This window comes from Argopecten irradians, chromosome 1 (assembly GCF_041381155.1).
Source record: "Argopecten irradians isolate NY chromosome 1, Ai_NY, whole genome shotgun sequence".
Taxonomy (NCBI): domain Eukaryota; kingdom Metazoa; phylum Mollusca; class Bivalvia; order Pectinida; family Pectinidae; genus Argopecten; species Argopecten irradians.
Window position 1 is genome coordinate 30421343 of NC_091134.1, and position 21691 is coordinate 30443033.

General features: G+C 36.5%; 1 protein-coding gene across 1 annotated transcript in view; it reads left to right on the plus strand.

The window, feature by feature from the left end:
* The window catches only part of LOC138323727 (E3 ubiquitin-protein ligase rnf213-alpha-like), a 121983-nt gene that overhangs the window by 6550 nt on the left and 93742 nt on the right, over nucleotides 1-21691 (plus strand). The window contains 22 exon segments of the mRNA XM_069268534.1: nucleotides 315-939; nucleotides 2776-2950; nucleotides 3328-3464; nucleotides 3738-3812; nucleotides 5708-5790; nucleotides 5792-5815; nucleotides 9678-9819; nucleotides 11808-12006; nucleotides 12345-12582; nucleotides 12835-12981; nucleotides 13781-13889; nucleotides 14700-14865; nucleotides 15423-15591; nucleotides 15820-15965; nucleotides 16370-16567; nucleotides 16924-17046; nucleotides 17741-17861; nucleotides 18284-18525; nucleotides 18957-19039; nucleotides 19265-19398; nucleotides 19717-19809; nucleotides 20390-20563. Of these exon segments, the coding sequence (XP_069124635.1) occupies nucleotides 315-939; nucleotides 2776-2950; nucleotides 3328-3464; nucleotides 3738-3812; nucleotides 5708-5790; nucleotides 5792-5815; nucleotides 9678-9819; nucleotides 11808-12006; nucleotides 12345-12582; nucleotides 12835-12981; nucleotides 13781-13889; nucleotides 14700-14865; nucleotides 15423-15591; nucleotides 15820-15965; nucleotides 16370-16567; nucleotides 16924-17046; nucleotides 17741-17861; nucleotides 18284-18525; nucleotides 18957-19039; nucleotides 19265-19398; nucleotides 19717-19809; nucleotides 20390-20563 (3603 nt within the window).

A 21691-nucleotide genomic window follows, 5' to 3' on the forward strand; every position in this document is an offset into this window, starting at 1 on the left:
GTATCTGATATTGTACCTTTAGCTTTCCACATTTGATACACATGTTCAAAGTCTATTTGCAAGACTTATCACATCTTCAGTGCTGTAAGACAAAACCATTAAAAATCATAGGTAATGTGGCAAAAGTGGTACATCAACATAATCTATGTATAACTATGGCTTCTCATTATCTAAGAAAAAATGTCTTATTATTTTCATCATATTTCAAATTAACACAATGAGGCGATAATCAGAGCTGTTGCAATAAACTATGAATAGTGAAGAAATTATGATCAGGTGAATAAGCCATTGACTCTTCTGCTTAACTGTTGTAGATTTTAGATTCAGTTGTGCGGCTTGCCAACACCTACATCAAGCTGGTATCATCTGGATGTGTGTTGTTCTCAGAATGGAAAGCTAGGTTCTTGTGTGACCGCGACCGAAAAGCTTGCTCTTTCATAACCTTTGGAATGGGCGATCATGTCAACAGCTTGAAAGGGCGGAGAGCATCTGAGGAGGATGATGTCAGCTCAATTGTGCCACGCATTGCTAAGTTTCTAGAGAAATGCTACGAGGACTGGCTACAGTATATCGCAGACAAGAGGGATCAGTACTATGAACTAAACTATCTGACTATCGACCAAATGGTCATCCTCCAAAAAGAGCTTGTCAAGGTTGGAACTCAGCAGGAACCGTCTCAGCTGATTTTTCCCCTTCTCTCGGCAATAAAGAAAGACTGTAGTATGGCCGATCTGATTTCTGCAATGAGAACTGCCCAGAGAGAGGTTGAAAATATGGATGAACTTCGGGACGAGGAAATGGCTGAAACTGGTTCCGAGGAAGAGATGGAAGAAGGTGAAGAGGAAGCAGTGTTTATTAGAGAAGTAATGAAAACAGGCTATTCTGAAGAACTTGCCAGGAAGGCGTTGCGTCATTACAAGACTGATGAAATAGACGAAGGTATGATTTCAAGTAAAACAAAATTTTCCATCTTAATTTTGAAATAAGATTTTGAGCCATATAAAATATGTACTGATGATTTGAATGGATGTTTTTTCAATGTTAAATGCAGAATCTGAATTTTTTCATGATTCAGAAGAATTCAAAAACAAAATCATTTTGTAAACTATACAGAAATAAGACTTAAAATAGAAGTCGAGATGGGCGGTATTGATTTGGTCACTTTTGATAAAAACTCAAATAAGTATTAAACATAGCTTTAGCTGACATTATAATGAAGTTGTCGAGATCACTGTGTGACTTCTGTAACTATTTGAAGTCTTTACGAACTCTCCCGAGAACAGATCATGAACTTTAGACTTCCATATGACAATGATCGTAACTTCTATGGTGACAGTTAAAAGTTTAAAATGAAGGATTGATTATAATAAAAGTTTCAACAACTAGAGCACCAAAGTTACTATAAAAAAAAATCATGGTAAATATTCTTCAGGTAGAACGATTTTAAATAACATGATCCACAATAGTAACAATATTGGGGAACGATTTTAACTAACATGATCCACAATAGTAACAATATTGGGGAACGATTTTAACTAACATGATCCACAATAGTAACAATATTGGGGAACGATTTTAACTAACATGATCCACAATAGTAACAATATTGGGGTCAATTCTAATTAATTCTTTGCAGCTACATACAGTCAAACCTGTCTATAACGACCACTGAAGGGGTGACAGAAAAACGGTCACTATAGACAGGTTGCCTTTATAGACAGGTTGGTGCTTTCGTGCCGATCAGTGAGCCAGTAAATAAAACTGAATTATATTAATGCAAAACAGACCTGCTATTGGATATTTATATATTTATTGCCATGCATTATTTAAGAAATTTTATTTCTGTTTGTTTTATTGTTTTAATGTTTGGATGGGGCTTTCAAATGCAATCGGAAATTTTGATCATAACGAAATCAACTCGTTTTGATATATCCCTAGTAGATTTTTTCAGCTTTGAACATAATCATTCCCTAATTACTGATTTCACATGGCCTGGAATTATCTGTGCAAGATTATTTTCAGACAATGTATACATTTAATATTTTTACAACACATTCTTGCTGGCAAGTACAGGCCATTTCTTAGTAATAAAACAATGTTAAATATCGACAATGAATAACGGAACACATTAAATAAATCGGCATGGTTTTTTTTTGCCTACCATATCATCCGAGTTGTGGCTTCAAAACTTCCATAGAAAGTTATCCATGCATATTTGAACCTTAAATGTTACGACTGCTAGGTTATAAACCATACAGTCCTGTATAAACAATTCATAGCTTGGGCTTCAGTAATGGCTGCCATTTGCTTACTAAGGGAGTTAATTACCGGAAGTAGGTCAAAGGGACGCTACTACACACACACTGTACTCAGTACTCGTAAAGTCAATCGCGGCGACCGGTCGTTAGACAACTTTGACAGGGCTAAATTATGACCGGTCGTAAGCCACATTAGACAGGTGGTCATTATGCGCAGTGCCATTATATGGTAAAAATGCACAGGGAGTCTAAAAACCGGTCATTATAGACAGGCGGTCGTTATATACAGGCGGTCGTTAGAGCAGGTTTGACTGTACATATATTGTGACTTTAATGCCCATGAAATTTGAGTAGGGGACATAGAAAGTTATCCATGCTCAGGCTGTTCTCTCCAGTCTTGTCATAACCATTTGATAGGGAGCAAAGGCATTTATTTCTTAGACACATCTAGTTGTAATCATATGTTTTGAAAGCAGATAAACATGGTGACTCTGTACCCTCTGTTCTTCGTTTTAAGCTGTTGTCTGGTGTATGGATCATGAAGATGATGTAGATGAAATGGACGTTGAACCAGACATAAGCGAGGAAAGAAGTGAACCTCAAGTAGAAGAATTTAAGGGCTGGACAGACACGCCCTTGTCAATCTCAACTGTCACCTCAGACCTTGTGAAAACCCTGGAGAACATCAACAAGTATGTTCCCAATGTAGTCTTGATCAGATTGAATATAAGGAAGTGTGGTTTTGGTTTACTTGATTTGAATTACTGAGTTGGGGTGTACTGAAGTGCCCATCATTTAACACCTGTCTATCTACACCACTTGTCCGACAATGTTTCTAAAAATAGCTTTGCAAAATTGTTGACATTACCCACTAAGATTCTGAATTTTGATGATAAATGAAAGTATTCTGTGATTCAAGAAACTGTATTTTAAAACTTTCTTGATAGCTTGAATTAATTATTTCTGTTAAACAATGAAAGTACACTCATGTACAAGGCTTCAGGACATTTGAAGCATGTATCTGTGATATGGTATGGATTCAGAAGTGTGTACAATTCTCGTATTTTAGAGAAGTACGTGTAGACCCACTCGTCAAGGACCTTGAGAAGCTGTGGGAGAAATTCCTAACCTCGATCTCATCCAGTGTGTCCGACTACTTAAGTGTAGAGCACCTTGGGTTAGTCCTACGGTGTCTGGCTAGCAAAGGTTTGTAGATAAGATGACTTAATTTGCAAACAATCAGGAATTAATGCTTATTCAAGGGAAATATTGTAACTGTAAATTACGACAGAATTTGTTATACTTTATTTTAATGTAAACTTAGTATACCAATGATGTTCTATATGAAATGAGATTAATACTATCAATTAGGAAAGATATTGATATGAAGTCATTAATAATAATAATAATGAGCTTGTATCATTTAAGTTGTGCAGGCATTTAACCAAAAACCTTGTAAGGTATTCCTTGTGATTTCAGAAACGTTTACCATCAGAAGGCATCTCATTCAGAGTTTTCATGAAGGTGTTCCAAATCTTATCATTTGTCCTCAAAGTAAGTCTCATACAATTTAACCTTGTTAACTTGTTTACCTGGAAGATCCTGTTAAATGATTATCAATTATATATCCTATCAATATTATTAGCTCGCCTATTCGGAGAATAGGGGGAGCTAATGTTGTCACCCCGGTGTCGGCGTCGGCGTCAGAGTTGGCATCCCATTTCACGTTAAAGTTTTTGAGCAAGTTTCTGTTTCGTCAATTGTTTAAGCTTAAGTCATCATAAATGTTTATGATTTTATTTTCCTAATGTGTATGGATGCTGAACGTGATAATACAACCAATTTGGGGCCCTTTAGGGGTTTTTTAAGTCTGTTAATTTGTCACATTTCCATGTTAAAGTTTTTGAGCAAGTTTCTATTTTGTCTATTGTTTAAGCTTAAGTCATCATAAATGTTTATGATTTTATTTTCCTAATGTGTATGGATGCTGAACGTGATAATACAACCAATTTGGGGCCCTTTAGGTTTTTTTAAGTCTGTTAATTTGTCACATTTCCATGTTAAAGTTTTTGAGCAAGTTTCTATTTCGTCAATTGTTTAAGCTTAAGTCATCATAAATGTTTATGATTTTATTTTCCTAATGTGTATGGATGCTGAACGTGATAATACAACCAATTTGGGCCCTTTAGGTTTTTTTTAAGTCTGTTAATTTGTCACATTTCCATGTTAAAGTTTTTGAGCAAGTTTCTATTTTGTCTATTGTTTAAGCTTAAGTCATCATAAATGTTTATGATTTTATTTTCCTAATGTGTATGGATGCTGAACGTGATAATACAACCAATTTGGGGCCCTTTAGGGTTTTTTTAAGTCTGTTAATTTGTCACATTTCCATGTTAAAGTTTTTGAGCAAGTTTCTATTTTGTCAATTGTTTAAGCATAGTCATCATAAATGTTTATGATTTTATTTTCCTAATGTGTATGGATGCTGAACGTGATAATACAACCAATTTGGGGCCCTTTAGGGGTTTTTAAGTCTGTTAATTTGTCACATTTCCATGTTAAAGTTTTTGAGCAAGTTCTATTTTGTCAATTTTTTAAGCTTAAGTCATCATAAATGTTAATGATTTTATTTTCCTAATGTGTATGGATGCTGAACATGATAATACAACCAATTTGGGGCCCTTTAAGGAGTTTTTGAGTGTTAATTTGTCATATTTCCATGTTTAAATAGTAAATACTTGAACATCAACTTCTTCTGAATAAGCGAGCTTTGCTGTTCTCCAACAGCTCTTATAACAAATCTGGTCCGATATGCAATAGTATTTGGAACATTTTTGATTACAGTATATTACCACATGTTCCAATTACAATAGTTTGAAGATGTCTTATTGACCACGGACAGACACAGTGGCATATCATGGTAGGAATAGGGTAATGTTTCATATCAAATCTATGATGTTTGTGTTGGTTAATTAGATATCATCTTAGATATACATGTATATCTTCCAACTCATTGCGAAACATTACAAGTTAAGCCTCATTAAAACAAATGCGGAGCATTCCTACATGGAGGAAGTGTCGTATTGCATTAGGATATTAGCTTAGACATCATCAAATATGACAAAAAACGACAAGTTGTGGACATGCCAATGAAAACCTTATCACTGAAACAGATTTAATACTTCAATATAGGCAAAGTTGGTCATTTAATGTCTGAATGTCATGCCTTATAGGAACAAATTAACTAAACTTTTGAAGATTGTCATTTAATTATGATGAAAGTAGTTAATCAATAATAGTGTTATCAATTGGGTTATATTGGCCCTCAGCCTAGTAACGACCTTGGCCTGAATATTACAGACCTTAGCCTAATAGCAGGGCCAATGTGTTGAAGACTTTTTTTTTCTTTCTTGAGGATGAAAATATCCTTGTGTGATTATGTATTTCAGATGATATCTTCAACACAGTATTGACCATCTATATAAATGACAGACAACAACCTTTACCCCAGCCTGATGAGGTCCTCATCTGTTTCCAGCCATACAACCCTCGACCAGGTAGATATCTATTAACAGACCTCTAGTTTGGAAAGAAACTCGAGGGTCATAGGTCTCTCACAGTACACTGCATGGTCAATATCAAAATATATCTATCAACAAGTCTCTAGTTCGGGAAAAAAACCCAAAGGGCTACAAGTCTCTCACAATACACTGCTATCATACAGGGGTTTCGAGATCCCAATACGGCGTGGGCAAAGTACAATTTACCGTCGATTAGTCCCACCTTCCGGGGATAATGACATCACGAAACTCATGTCAAATGATGACGTCATAATCACTGGATGGTGGGACTAATCGACGGTAAATTGTACTTTACTCGCATCGTTTTGGGATCTCGGATCCCCGTATTGGCTTCTCCTCCTAACATACTGGATGTGTTTTTAGCTCACCTGGTCCAAAGGACCAAGGTGAGCTTATGCCATACCGTAGCGTCCGGCGTCCGTCATCCGTCCTTCCGTTCGTCTGTCAACAATCGACTTCTTCTCCATAAACCGCTGGTTGGATTTCAACAAAATTTAACTGGTAGCATCCTTATGGGCTACTAACTGAAAATTGTACAAATGATGGGGCTGACCCCCCAGGGGCCTAAGGGGCGGGGCCAAAAGTGGTCAATTTGGCTATTTCCATTTAAACGACTTCTTCTCTGAAATGAAGCATGGGATAGCACCCAAAATGCAATGGTAGCATCCTTATAGGGTGGGGATTCAAAATTGTACAAATGATGGGACTGACCCCCTGGGGGCCTGAGGGGCAGGGTCAAAAGGGGTCAATTTGGCTATTTTCATTGAAACGACTTCTTCTCTGATACTAAGCATGGAATAGCATCCATAATGCAATTGTAGCATCCTTATTGGGTGGGGATTCAAAATTGTACAAATGATGGGGCTGACCCCCCAGGGGCCTGAGGGGCGGGGCAAAAGGGGTCCATTTGGCTATTTCCATATAAATGACTTCTTCTATGAAACTTAGCATGGGATATCATATATATATACACTCATAATGCAATGGTAGCATCGTTATTGTGGTGGGATTCAAAATTGTACAAATGATAGGAGCTGATCCCTCACCTAAGGGGCTGAGGGGCGAGGTCAAAAGGGGTCAATTTGGCTATTTTCATATAAATAGGACTTCTTCTCTGCAACTAAGCAATGGGATATATAAATATAGCACACATAATGCAATGTTATAGCATCCTTATAGGGTGAGGATTCAAAATTGTGGCAAAGATAGGGCTGACCCCCCGGGGGCCTGAGGGGTGGGGGGTCAAAAGTGGTCAATATGGCTATTTCCGTATAAACGACTTCTTCTTGTTAACTAAACATGGAATTACGCTCATAAATGTAATGGTAGCATCCTTATAAGATGGGGATAAAAAATTGTGCAAATGATGGGGCTGATCCCCCGGGGGCCTGAGGGTGGGGTCAAAAGGGGTCAATTTGGCTATTTTCCATATAAACAACTTTTTCTCTGCAACTAAACATGGCATTACGCTCATAATGCAATGGTAACATCCTTATAGGGTGAGGATTCAAAATTGTGCAAATGATATGAGACTTACACCCCCCCCCCCCCTTACAACCCCCCCCCCAACTCAGCATGGAAGAGCACTCATAATGCAATAGTAGCATCCTTATAGGATGGGGATTTAAAATTGTACAAAGTATAGGGATGACTCCCTAGGGCCTTAGGCGCGGGGCCAAAAAGGCTACTATTTTCATATAAATTACTTCCTCTCTGAACCTTTGTATTGGATAGCATATTTGCATGGTATCTATAGCATCATTATATGGTTGTGTTTCAAAATTAAACAAATTTTGGAGTCAATTTTATTATTTTTAGCTCACCTGGTCCGAAGGACCAAGGTGAGCTTATGCCATACCGTGGCGTCCGGCGTCCGTCGTCCGTCGTCCGTCGTCCGTCGTCCGTCCGTCCGTCCGTCCGTCAACAATCGACTTCTTCTCCATAACCGCTGGTCGGATTTCAACAAAATTTGGCTGGTAGCATCCTTATGGGCTACTAACTGAAAATTGTACAAATGATGGGGCTGACCCCCCAGGGGCCTGAGGGGCGGGGCCAAAAGGGGTCAATTTGGCTATTTCCATATAAACGACTTCTTCTCTGAAACCAAGCATGGGATAGCACCCATAATGCAATGGTAGCATCCTTATAGGATGGGGATTCAAAATTGTACAAATGATGGGGCTGACCCCCCGGGGGCCTGAGGGGCGGGGTCAAATGGGGTCCATTTGGCTATTTCCATATAAACGACTTCTTCTCTGAAACCAAGCATGGGATAGCACCCATAATGCAATGGTAGCATCCTTATAGGGTGGGGATTCAAAATTGTACAAATGATGGGGCTGACCCCCCGGGGGCCTGAGGGGCGGGGTCAAATGGGGTCCATTTGGCTATTTCCATATAAACGACTTCTTCTCTGAAACCAAGCATGGGATAGCACCCATAATGCAATGGTAGCATCCTTATAGGGTGGGGATTCAAAATTGTACAAATGATGGGGCTGACCCCCCGGGGGCCTGAGGGGCGGGGTCAAATGGGGTCAATTTGGCTATTTCCATATAAACGACTTCTTCTCTGAAACTAAGCATGAGATAGCACTCATAATGCAATGGTAGTATCGTTATAGGGTAGGGATTAAAAATTGTACAAATGATGTGGCTGACCCCCCGGGGGCCTGAGGGGCGGGGTCAAAAGGGTTCAATTTGGCTATTTCCATATAAACGACTTCTTCTCTGAAACCAAGCATGGGATAGCACCCATAATGCAATGGTAGCATCCTTATAGGGTGGGGATTCAAAATTGTACAAATGATGGGGCTGACCCCCCGGGGGCCTGAGGGGCGGGGTCAAAAGGGGTCAATTTGGTCATTTTAGCTATTTCCATATAAACGACTTCTTCTCTGCAACTAAGAATGGAAGAGCACTTATAAATGCAATAGTAGCATCCTCTATATGGGTTGGGATTTGAAAGTTGTACAAATGATAGGGCTGACCCTGGGGCCTTAGACGGCAATAGATGCGAGGTCAAAAGGTCAACTAGGCTACTATTTTCATATAAATTACTTTGTCTCTGAACCTATGTATTGGCTTGACTATAGTAGATATTTGTATGGTATCAATAGCATCATTGTATGGTTGTGATTCAAAATTAAACTTTGGGAGTCAATTTTGCTTATTTTTCTAATTGTCTGAGTCTTGTGATAATTACTAACAAAAAACCAGGTGAGCGATACAGGCCCTCTGGGCCTCTTGTTCTAATTGTAAGAGTCTTTGTGATAATTGCAAAAAACAAAAACAAAACCAGGTGAGCGATACAGGCCCTCTGGGCCTCTTGTTAACCAAACCTGGTGACAATAATCCTTATACAGTGTAGATCATGTGCATGTTCTATAATATTGGAACAAAATAAATCCACCTTTTTCAGAGTTATACTTCTTTGTTACAAAACTATTGACCTGCTACTCCTTCTAAACTACTGGAAGGATTACAATGAAAAATTGTTAGCAATTATCTTATACGGTATAAATGTATGATTTATATTGGAACAAAATGTTTTCACTTTTTTCAGAGTTATGCCCCTTTGTTACATAATGACTACAGGACTACTCCTAAATACTGGAGGGATTTCTGTGAATCTTAGCAGCAACAATTCTTATACAGTGTAGATGTATGTAATATATTGGAATGAGTGTAACTCAAACCCAACAGATGCTTAGATTGTATCGACATGATGTGTTGGTGTTAATGACAGGAGTAAAAGCTGGTGTAAGATGTATTCTGATAAAAACAATCATACAATTTCTATAATGTCATCCATTGACTGTTTGGTGAATATTTTTCAGTTAGACATATTCTGGAGGCGAGCTGTTTTTAACCAAGGAAATCAGATATACTGTCTGGCGAACTCTGATCTTCTTGACTACGAAGTCAGTGACAAAGGGGAACAATGTCTAGAGAGACACATGCAAAAAGCCAAAGACATGGGTATGAGTTAATACAATTCTATTAGCTGCCTGTTAGATATAATGTGATATTTGTTATTTTGTATATTCATCATCAGCTGTTTACTGATGACATGAAATTGACCTCTACTCTATGTGACAATTCATATATGTTTTTATACTTGTGAGAAATATAATTTTAAAACTATTTGCATTGTATTTAACTGGTTTAAATTTTAGTGTGTAACTTCAAAAAATGAATTATGATAAATGAATTCTTCTTATTAGAAAGACAATATGATGCTTGTCATAAGGATACACGTCCACTATGGAAAGTACTAGTAATATGTTTCCTATCAAGTTTTATACTTTAAATCTTTTGTAGCCAATGTTATCACATTTAATGTTACAAAATCATACATACAGTAAACCTCCTGTTAGTTTGAACCGCCGGATAGTTCGAACACATAATTTTTTCCAGAAAAACGGTAATTTTTCAGCTAGTGATAGTTCGAACACTTTTTGTAATCAGTCCTATATCGGATAGTTCGAACACGTCAAATTATGAACGTAAAAGTAAGATTTTTGTCGGCAAATCGGCGCAATGGGGTCCCCAAAAATGGCGATATATTTTGCATATTGCAACAGTTTTGATGTTTGGAATAAAGATTGTAAAAATGATCATTATAATGACCATACGACAGATAAGTAATGAACATTTTAAGCGATATCGTACACAAAGCAGCAAAGCCAAATTTTTGCCTTGTTTGCATGACACAGAAGATACCTAATCCACCTCTCAATGCTGTGAAGCTCTGTTTGCGAGTGAAATAATAAAATCAAACACTTAAATGGCGGAAATTGGCACACTTAAAGTGGCCTTTATGATTTATTTTTCTTTAAGATATGTTTTTTTTTAAAAATTCCAGAATACTTATTAGAAAATACATGATGTGGACCGCAAAGGTGAGCGGCCAAATTAAGCCAAAATGACAAAGTCATCCGCCACCCGAATTTTATGTTTAATCTTAGGCCCCGACAATGTATATTTAAATTCGCTGTACCTGATGGAAACACGTGGAAGAAATCGCCAATGTTTGTTAAGTCCAATCTAGATACGGATATCAGTTTAAGTCGACATTAAAATATGCATTCAATCTATCTTTAATCAGCCGTTCAAGGTGTTAAATTACCTGTAAACTCGTGCCTCACGCTGGCGTGGACAGGCCAGTTACGAGGTGTCACAGCAAGCATCAAAAGCCAGCCGCTGGGTCACAGCCAGTGAGTGTGATTACATATTCAGCTCCAGCCAAAACAATCCACTTGTTGGGTAATTAAACAATAGATACGTAGCTTTTCATCAGGTTAAAACTACTTACGTAATTTTAGAAGCAGACAATATGCAATCAGGTTTTGGACAATCTGTCAGTCACAGTGCGATTGTGACCTAATTTTACGAACTGAATGTAAACAAATATTTTCAACAGCAGTTTCGTAAATGCAACCGGACTTTCTTTAACTAAAAAAGTTTGGTTTGTTACGAAATATAACAAAGATCTAACTATATTTTCTGTGGTTTAAATAAAGTTTCTATCTCAGTTAACGGACGTCGATGAAAATTATAGGCCGCGATCGTGAACGGCCTGTTTGGGGCCTTGTCCACGTGCACATATGCATGCGGCTTCTGCTACGCAATTAATTATAAATTCACAAATTAAATGCTCATGTTTACGAGAAAATGATTGAATATATTATCTTCAGGAAACTAAATACTTTCCCTATAGATTTTCTGCCTTACATTGCTTAAATGCCAGGTACATCGGTACTCAAAACTGGTTTTTACCGATTTCAACTCGGATAGTTCGAACTCACGATTTTTACCTGAAGCTTAATTTCGGATAATTCAAACTGGTCCATCAATATTAATTTAATTTTGTTCGAACTAACCAAAGGTTTACCGTATATTTTTTAATCATTTCACTCTTGCTTCGATCTTACTTGTAAAAGTTTGTTTTCCTTTTCATCTTACAGATATTAAGTATAAACTGGTTGTCCTGTGCAGTACAGAAAATGAATATAAATCCAGAATTGTTGCTGCATTGGAGAGATTCCGCAGACCACAACTCCCTGTAGCCAACCAACAAATGCTCCAAAACTATCTTGCTGACAAACTGAAAGTAGAGAAAGCCAACATGAAAATTAACCCAGCATCTTCAGTGGATTTTGGACGGTAGCTATTATGCAAAAGAAGTTTCATTTATTAAAATTTCATCTTTTTATTGAATTTTGAAAAGAAGAAAAACTCTTTCTTTACATTTATCACATATCTGTCCCCATCTCTTTCTATTAAGTTAAGAAACAATATACTTAAAGGGCCTTTCAGAAAACCCTCATTTGACAAAAATTTAGATATTCATTGAAAAGATATATCTGCATAATTTGTTATGCCATGTTCGATATATATGTATTTTGTAGTTTGATGGTTTCATGACTCTATACTACTTTGCTTTTATTCTATAAAAATCTTTAATTTGAAGAAATTGTCAAGATATGTTTATGTCTCTGTAGATCAAGTGTGCGAGTAGTGAAATCTTGGAGGGCTGGTGTTGGAAAATCCTTGTACAAGACCAGAAGGGCTGCAGACCTTAAGGATGCTATTGGCAGGAAGACAACTGGTGCAGTGGTATCTATTCCGCTCCACGAAAAGGAAATCAACGTGGACATGATTATGAACAGGTTATTGGAATGTACCCTACCAGCCGGACAGTTAGAACCAAGAATCTTTCACATCGACATTTCATACGAGGTTGGTAGATGCTTCTATATGGAGGGGTCACGGTGGCCGAGTGGGGAGGGAATATACGCATGGAAAGAGGAAGACATTAATAACAATGTCTTATTTCACTTCTAAATCATCTAATTCTCAAACAGATTCAGAATTGGAAATTATGTGTTATTTTTGCCACTTTACTTATCTCTGTAAAATATGAATACTATAAATGCTAGTTATAAGCAAACTGACCTGATCTGATAGGTAGCTATTTCAATTCTATTTTAGGTATGCATAGGTGTGGACGCCTTCCTATTCCAACTGTTAGTCCTTGGCTCTCTCAGTAACAGTGCAGGCTATGTATGGATCAAGGCACCATGTGATCATTACCTAGTCGAGGCCATGCCCCTTCTAACAGCAGACGGCTCTAAACAGGTAATGACAATATCGAAATAAATTTTCAAACAATTATCTTCCACAGGCAGAAAATTATACAGTTTAACACTTCAAATGTATCTTCTTTAATTTAGAAATTTTTGGATTCTTGGCTATTCTCAGATACATGGAAACAAAAAACAGCTATGTAAAATCCATCTGTAATTACTTGATTGATAATTTTCTTTTTATTATTATATCAAAATGATTTACATCGGTAATGTTGGTCTTTTCATAGGCAATGATAAAAAAACAAAATGTTGTTGAATTGAAAATTTCTCAGAAATATTACCTGCTGTTAGTTCTCTTTTCAAAACCTCAGTCTTTCTTTACATGTATTTGACAGCTACATTATGATAATACATTTCATCGCCTTTGTGGAATCTCAGCTTATCACTACAACTCTTGCCTAATGTTAAATAGCTTAAGTATCTTACTACATCATGTTGGATAATTTCTTATAATAATATGTTTCCTTCAGTTGAATGGTTATCTTCTTACTAACACTGTTTGCCTTTTATGTATGTTATAGCGACTTGATGGACATAGTCTACCTGATACAACCAAATTGGCATGAATATTGTTGTATAATGTTATTGTATCGTTTTTATTGCTTGACTATCCAGCATGAGACCTTTGGTTGTAAATATATCATTTCTCAGCATTTCTGTCTGTGCTTACATTACTAAATAGATCATGTTCTCTCATATCTTTTGTACTCTTTGACTATTATACTTTCAAAAGTGTCCCATGCGAATGGTAATGTGTAATCATGACTTTTTGTTATGTTTGTCGTTAGAGAGGAGGAGAACAGATCTGTTTCCATAGATGTTTTGATATCCTTCCTGATGTGATCTGCCGCTCCCCCGAGGAAAGCTTGTATATCCTACAGGGACGGAAGCCTCCTGGTACGGAACCATCTGTGTTTAGTTCAATAAAAGGAATCATTAATAATTGATATCAATATCAATATTTTTCTGGCATGGAACAGTTAGAAAATTTGACTCTTGAGAATAAGGATTATAATATCTCTTATTGGTGGTTTTCTTGAGGTAAAATTCAGAATATAAGGATTCTCCATATCTTACATATCAAAGAATTTTCCTGATTATTTACTGTAAATTATCCGCTATTTGATATCATGTAGGATTTGTCTGACATTACAGATTCAGGATTAAAAATTTACCTGAAAGCAATTTCAGATGAAGTTTTTTTCTCTCATGTACGACTCACCAACTGTTTTATAATAATTATTTATTATTTAAAAGAAGAATTTACAGGAAAATTTATATTAAGGATAAATCCAACAAACACAGATAATAACTGACTTAAAAAAATTAAAATTGTTTGCATTTATGACGTTGAATTACTTTCCCAAAAGTTATTAATTTACATTGTACTTATAACTGCAGGGCTTTATCTGATGCTTAGAATTTTTACCTTGAAATGAATATCCGACCGCAGAGCCTGTTCTTTAGTGTATCTTGTACCCTTTATCAGCCCTGTTCCGAATGACTACATTTTCCCTCAATTGGTAGTTAAAATTTCCAATTGATATATTTCAAATATGTTCTGATTAGCATTACAAAGAATCATATTCTTTTACAAATTATTTTCTTTTGAAAACAATGGAATTATAGTGTGCTTACAGGACTCTCAGTGTCACTATTTTACGACATGAATTTTCCTGAAATGATTGTTATTTAATTCGATTACAGATTATGCTGATACTAACCTGCTATTTGATAGACAAGAGTTTGAGAGTGCTGTGTTTCAGCGCCCGTACCAGTATCTCCGACGTTTAGATGAAAGGCGACGCTTGGCTGATATTGATGCTTATAAACCAGAAGGAGACATGATCAACTGTCTACAAACCTTTCTAAGGTTAAACATTCATAATGTTAAAGATTAACTATTGTGTGTTTGAACTTAAGAGCAAAAACTAAATGAGAGTGAAATATCAGTTAATTACTATGCCTTACAGAGTTAATGCCCTTTGTTTTAACTTACAGAGTTAATGCCCTTTGTTTTAGCTCACTTGCCCAAAGGGCAAGTGAGCTTATGCCGTGGTGCGGCATCCAAAAGTAGGAGACCTAACGTCCTGAAATTTGACTTATATATAGCATGCTGAGATAAGGGGCTACCAAGTTTATTTAAATAATGTCTGGTCATTAACCAAGAGGCCTAGAGACATGGGTCATACATAGAAATTTTTATTGACTCTCTTATGCCTTAATTATGCACCATTATTACCAGAAATGCAGGTGAGCAATTCAGGCCCATTGGACCTTTGTTTCCTTTTCAATTGTTGTCAAGGTTTTCAGATGACTATTAAGACCCTTGGACCTCTTGTATGTCTGTTTTAACACTTTTTGAATGAATGAGTGACTTAAGTTTGTTTCTGTAAAATGTTATTATATGATATTTACTTGGTTATACAGACATTGTGGTGTACGGGACCCGTCCTGGGCTGAGCTCAAACACTTTGTCTGTTTCCTGAACTCACAGCTACAGGACTTTGAGGTTTCAGCCTTCTGTGGGGTAGCAGCTAAGGAAGATCTACCAGGATTTGACAAATTTGTACTAAAATTCCTCATTCAGATGTCACGGGTATGTTTACTTGAGTAGTAGAAATTCTTTATATATGTATATTGTTTCAAATTTTTCAAGTTTACAAGTTTTCCTATTGAACGATGTTTTGTCCAAAGGAAGGTATAATTCCTTAAGATACTCATGAGTTGTATTCAGACTAAGTACAAAGCTCAAAATAGTCAATATTACAATGACACTTTTTGCATTCCTTAATTAGGGTATTATATCTGTTTTGTGTTGTTACAGGACTTTGCCACCAGGTCGCTGGTGATGAGTGAAGAATCCCCGATCCAGAGGATGCAGAGGCTGGCCCTACATGAGGAGGAGGCAGACAGAGCTAATGATGAGAACATCATCCAACAGTTCCAGATGAGGAGGACATGGGAAAGCAGGTTAGTAGTCACCACATGGAGCAATATCATACTGACTCACAAAGTCAAGCACATGAATGTATGTCATTGCTGAATGTTTTGTCATATATGCCTCAATCATTTCAAACAAAATCTCAATGACCAAGAGGCTTATCAATGGAATATCAGACCAAATGTTCCTAAATTGAATTTCAGCAAATGTCAAACTTTTTATAGAATAGGGTAGTGTAATTCTTCTACCTGATCTTGAGGCTTGGTATCTTTCTTATGGATTTCTAAGAAAGGTTAACAAAAGTATTGGCCCAGGTTAAAGGTTTATTTGCCTCACTGACAACTGATGTTGTGGGGACAGGTGAACAATGAAGGCAGTATGTACTACGGTAATTAGCTTCAAATGAAGTTTATTTGGATTTTCTCTGCTTCAGTCCCCATCCGTATCTGTTCTTCAACCCTGATCACCACTCCATGACGTTTGTCGGGTTTAAAATTGAGAGAGCCACAGGGAACCTGATGGATCAACAAACTGGAACTGTTCTAGAACAAAATATAATGCAACGTGAGTTGCAGGACAGTCTGATCAGGAACAGGGTCAACATCGACGAGAACTTTGATGTGCTTGCAAGGTAATTAGTAATCATGTTATGAAATAAGACTCCTGTCTTTGACTCACTAGTCTTTGGATGTAACCATTTATATAGAAAGTTAGGTTTGTTTATCGTTTGTAAATTAACTTTAGTAAATGATTGTACCACAGTTGCTTGCTTTTTTTCTATTTCTTTTCGTGTAATTACAAGATAGTAGGTACATGTATAAATAATGTTTGTCTTCAGTATCAAAATAGAAAACTATTCTTTTACAGTGTGTGGTAGGTTCAGCTTTTAGTGTAAAATCTGAAACATTTAGTTGGTATTAAAATTTCCATATGATTTTGAAGCACTAGATATTTCATCGTAATGTTTAAATTCTCTATTTCTTTCAGGCCTGAGAAGATTCTGAAGCTATGCAGTGTTATGGGCATGGACATGCCTCACGATCCAGATGATACGTATGAACTCACCACAGACAATGTAAAGAAAATTCTGGCCATCTACATGAGGTTCAAGTAAGTATCTGAAAACATTTAAACTCGAACTGAATGTAAGTGTTTATTGGCTGGATAGCAATACAAAATATACAGTTAACAGCAAAGCTAATAAAAATTTGCATTTCTGCTTATTTTCAAATTTCACTTCACTCTAATTTCTGCATTAAGTGCATGTTACAAGACCTATTGATTGTGGTGGATATAGTCCTATGATACATGAATCCTATGATACATGAATCCTATGATACATGAATCTAAACCATTGCTGTTGTGGTTTAGTTTAAACAATATTTATTCAAATATATACATACATATACACCAATACATACAGACAGCTAGGATGGGAAAACAAGCTATTAAACAACCATGCTGGTGTGGTTTGTCTTGAAATAATTTAAATATAATCTAATTTCATATGTTGCACTCATTTCTATTTGGTAGAAGGTTTAGGCTATTTTTGCATAGACTGAAAGATTTGTATGAAGTCTAAGAGTATTATGGTGTCATACACAAACAATGTTTTTGCGGGAAATTTTAAAAGTGGCACAGTCATGGCTAAAATGAACTATTGGCTAAGATTATAGATAGAAGGACAAGTGTATTATGAAAATTTTTGTCTTCTGTTTTTTGTCTATGACTTCATAAACCCAAAAGATATTGAGAATAATGCTTAGATAAACGAATTCTTAAGTCTTTGTTGTTTAAACTTCAGGTGTGATATCCCTGTTATCATTATGGGAGAGACTGGGTGTGGCAAAACTCGTCTGGTCAAGTTCATGTGTGCTCTTCAGTGTCCTCCTGGAGTCGACCTCAAAAACATGATCCTCATGAAGGTAAGTAGTCCAACACAACAAGGAATCTCATTCTTTATCAAAACCATGATCCTGATGAAAGTAAGAATGTTAACTGGCAAGGAATCTCACTCAGGCAAACATTGTGACCTTTGAGGTAGTTTTAAGCATCAACAGTGTCTTTGACATTGATCAGCTGTCAATCTTTGACAAAATTCTATTCTGATGCACATTTTTGGGCACTTTGTGGATAGCACAGCATACAAAAAATCCTTATGTGCAAGTTCCATAACAATCAAGCTTTGGTCTCTTATATACATTATCAGAGATATCTCAAGCTGTATGAAGGTGTTGCTGGCTTGATTTCTTGCAATTGTGATGAGACTTCCCAAATCAGGAAAGATCTATGTATTCTGACAATTTTTTATGAATATTTCATTACTGATATCCACTGGTCCATGCAGGTTCATGGAGGAACAAAAACTAAAGATATCATCAAGAAGGTGAAGGAAGCAGAAGAAATTGCCCGGAGAAATGCTGATGAGTACGGACAGCATATCCAGACTGTTCTCTTTTTTGATGAGGCTAACACGACAGAAGCTATTGGTCTGATCAAGGAGATCATGTGTGACCGTACTATTGGCGGTGATCAGCTGAAGCTGTGTCGCAGTCTGAAGATCATTGCTGCATGTAACCCCTACAGAAAGTAAGCGCTTTTCAGTGTTTCTGTAACACATTGTATGTAAATATAAATGCATGTCTAGATCAAATGTTCTGTCTGTATCAATATGTATGAGTTTAGTAAGTTTGAAAATTGGCACTAAATTGATTTTTTTTTAGTTATCTCCCCTGACTCTAATTTGCTTTCTTTCCAGCAAATATTTTCTCATCATCTTTATTCCTTAACTTGCAGGTGTGTTTTTATATACACATGAATACTTGTACATATTAGCTCCCATAATGACATAATGTCCTGTTTGGGAGCAGATAAAATGCTTATTGCTCATTCATAGAAGACTTCTGACTTGTATACACATTTAGTAAAGTTTCTTATCTTAATATTGAAGTTAAAGATGGGGTTATGTTATAATCAAGCAAATGTCAGCTTTGAGGTACGATATGGAAATTATTTTCTAGACATTCCGAGGAGCTGATAAAGCGACTAGAACAGGCAGGATTGGGATACCATGTCGACGCTGAAAAAACTACCGACAAGTTGGGTAAGATTAATTGGAGAAGTAATTCTCAATAATGTTATATTGCTCAAAAACAATACTTATGTAACTATTATATACAAATACAAAAATTATCCACCCCCTTATATCTAGGCTCTTGGAAGTCATTTATCAAAAGACAAATAAGATGCACAGAAATAGACAATAAATGCATCAGGGTTAAACAAGATATATTGCTGATCAAAGAATCAATTTGTATGAATGTTATAGGCCGGGTTCCACTGCGTCGCCTGGTGTACCGTGTACAGCCCCTACCTCAGAGTCTACTACCACTGGTCTGGGACTTTGGACAACTTGATACACGTGTTGAAGAGCTCTACATTAGACAGATGGTCCTCAGATATGTATGTGGTTTATAGGTCTAGTAACTCTCCTCAAATGAAGCCATTTGATGTAAAAGTAATTGCCTATGGTAATAATATTTATTACTCAGTTTCAGTGAGAATTCTCCAATTGAAGTATAATCCTTGAAATTTTGAATTTTGCTTCATTTCTATATATCATTTAAATTACTTGTCCCATTGGACTTTGTTATAAGATTTTCAACAGTTTCATTTTTGCAAAAAGGACAAACTATATTATATAAGTATGGTTGTGTACACATACATTGTCAGGAAATAGACATTTCATGTTAAATCATAATTATCGGAATTTATTTTCAGATTCGTGCTGGCAAGCTCCCTCTTGTTGATAACCTGGAAAATGTTGTCAGTAAAATACTGACTGTCTCACAGGACTTCATGAGGGAACAGAAGGTACTTATATAGTACAAAAATATAGTTTGTCTTCTAGGCTGATTGCAAGTATAATATTGCTGAGAATATACAGCTCAAGTGTGACCTCTATGAATTTTGACATGGACTGACATGATTTTTTTATGTGTGCATATTATCTGTAAATGACGTTGTTCAGTTTTTGGTGATTTTATTGAACTGCTGAAGAGAATGCCATTTTCATTCCATTTCACTCAGCTGTAGATGAATGTGTGAATGAGTAGCAAAGAAATTTGTTGTTTTAATTATCAACTATTTGTACCAAAACATTGCAGCTCTGGGTGTATGCTCCCTAGAAAGTTGAAATTTCAGAACTATTGCATCACCTATAATGAATATTTGCCACCAAATTACCATGATTTTTACCTTGACCTTCAGGTCAATTGAGTGAATTGCAATTCTGAATTGATGTCAATAAGTCCAGGTCTAATCAGAAGGTTCAAACCTCAAATATGTCAATTCAAGCCCTTCAGTCTAAATATTTTGAGAAACATTAATATAGAACTCAAAAAAGATTTGAAATTTCATGTGTGATGAAAACCCTATTTTTGCCATATTTCAGGATGAGTGTAGCTTTGTGAGCCTACGAGATGTAGAAAGGGTATTAGAAGTGATGAGTTGGTTCTACAACCAAAGTCAGACTGGCTCTGTACTGTTTCATCTCTTAGATGAAGACGACATGGATGGAAGGTCAGATGACGAAGAGATGTCAGATGATGGACAGAATGAAGCACAGGTATCTTTTGTTACACCAACTAAATAATTATGTTATTCATATTTCACAATAATATGTTAATATAAATTTACATAGAAGACAACATTTTTAGCACACCATCATCTCAATCTGACTGATTAGAAAAGAACATTGTGATCAGCTGATCTTTTTGTAATTTTAGTGGTATGGTACAATGTTGACTAGATATGTACTTTCCCTGTGTGTACCAAATACTTTAAAGAAAATTATGACACCCATATACGACGAGACACAAGATTAATGGAACAGCTGGATGACAACGTCGTTCCACAACGCCGCGTTTTCAAGCTTCCGTCTTCCGGTCGACCTTTTTTTGCAAATGACAAGCGATAAACAAGAAATAAAGTTAAAATAACTTTGATTCTATATCAAAACAGCACATTAAAGATTATACATTAAAATATTGTGGGGGACTATTTTTTATTAGGTCACCTGAGACAAAGTCTCAAGGGTCACCTGAGACAAAGTCTCAAGTGACCTATTCTAATCGCCTTTTGTCCGTCGTCGTCCGTCGTGCGTCGTATGTCCGTAAACAATTTACATTTTCGTCTTCTTCTCCAAAACTGCTGAAGCAATTTCAATGAAATTTTGCACAAACCTTCTAAGGCATAAGGCCAATCAAAATTGTGAATTATATGGTCCCCACCCCCCAGGGGGCTGTGGGAGGGGCCAAAAGGGGTAAAATTGAGTAAAATTTCAAAAATCTTCTCTACTCACAGATGTGGTAGAATCAAATACTCTTCATAGATAGAAAGGTCTTAAGGTCCTTTACAAAAATTGTGAATTATGTGACCCTGGGGTCTCTAGTTTCCCCCTGGGGAGGAGGTTAAGTTTACTATAGTTTATATAGGGAAAACACATTTATGAGCATGTTTTGCTCAACTTTCATTGGAAACGAGTCAAACTTGGTTAGAATTATTAGCCTGAGATAGCATTTTAATATCATATCCACATTGGTCCTGGCCGACCCCCTGGGGCTGAGGGGTGGGGCTAAAAAAGGGTCTAATAGGCTAAAACTTCAAAAATCTTCTTCTGAAATTCTGGAAATGGTAGAATCAAATACTCTTCATAAATAGAAAGGTCTTAAGGTCCTTTGCAAAATTTGTGAAT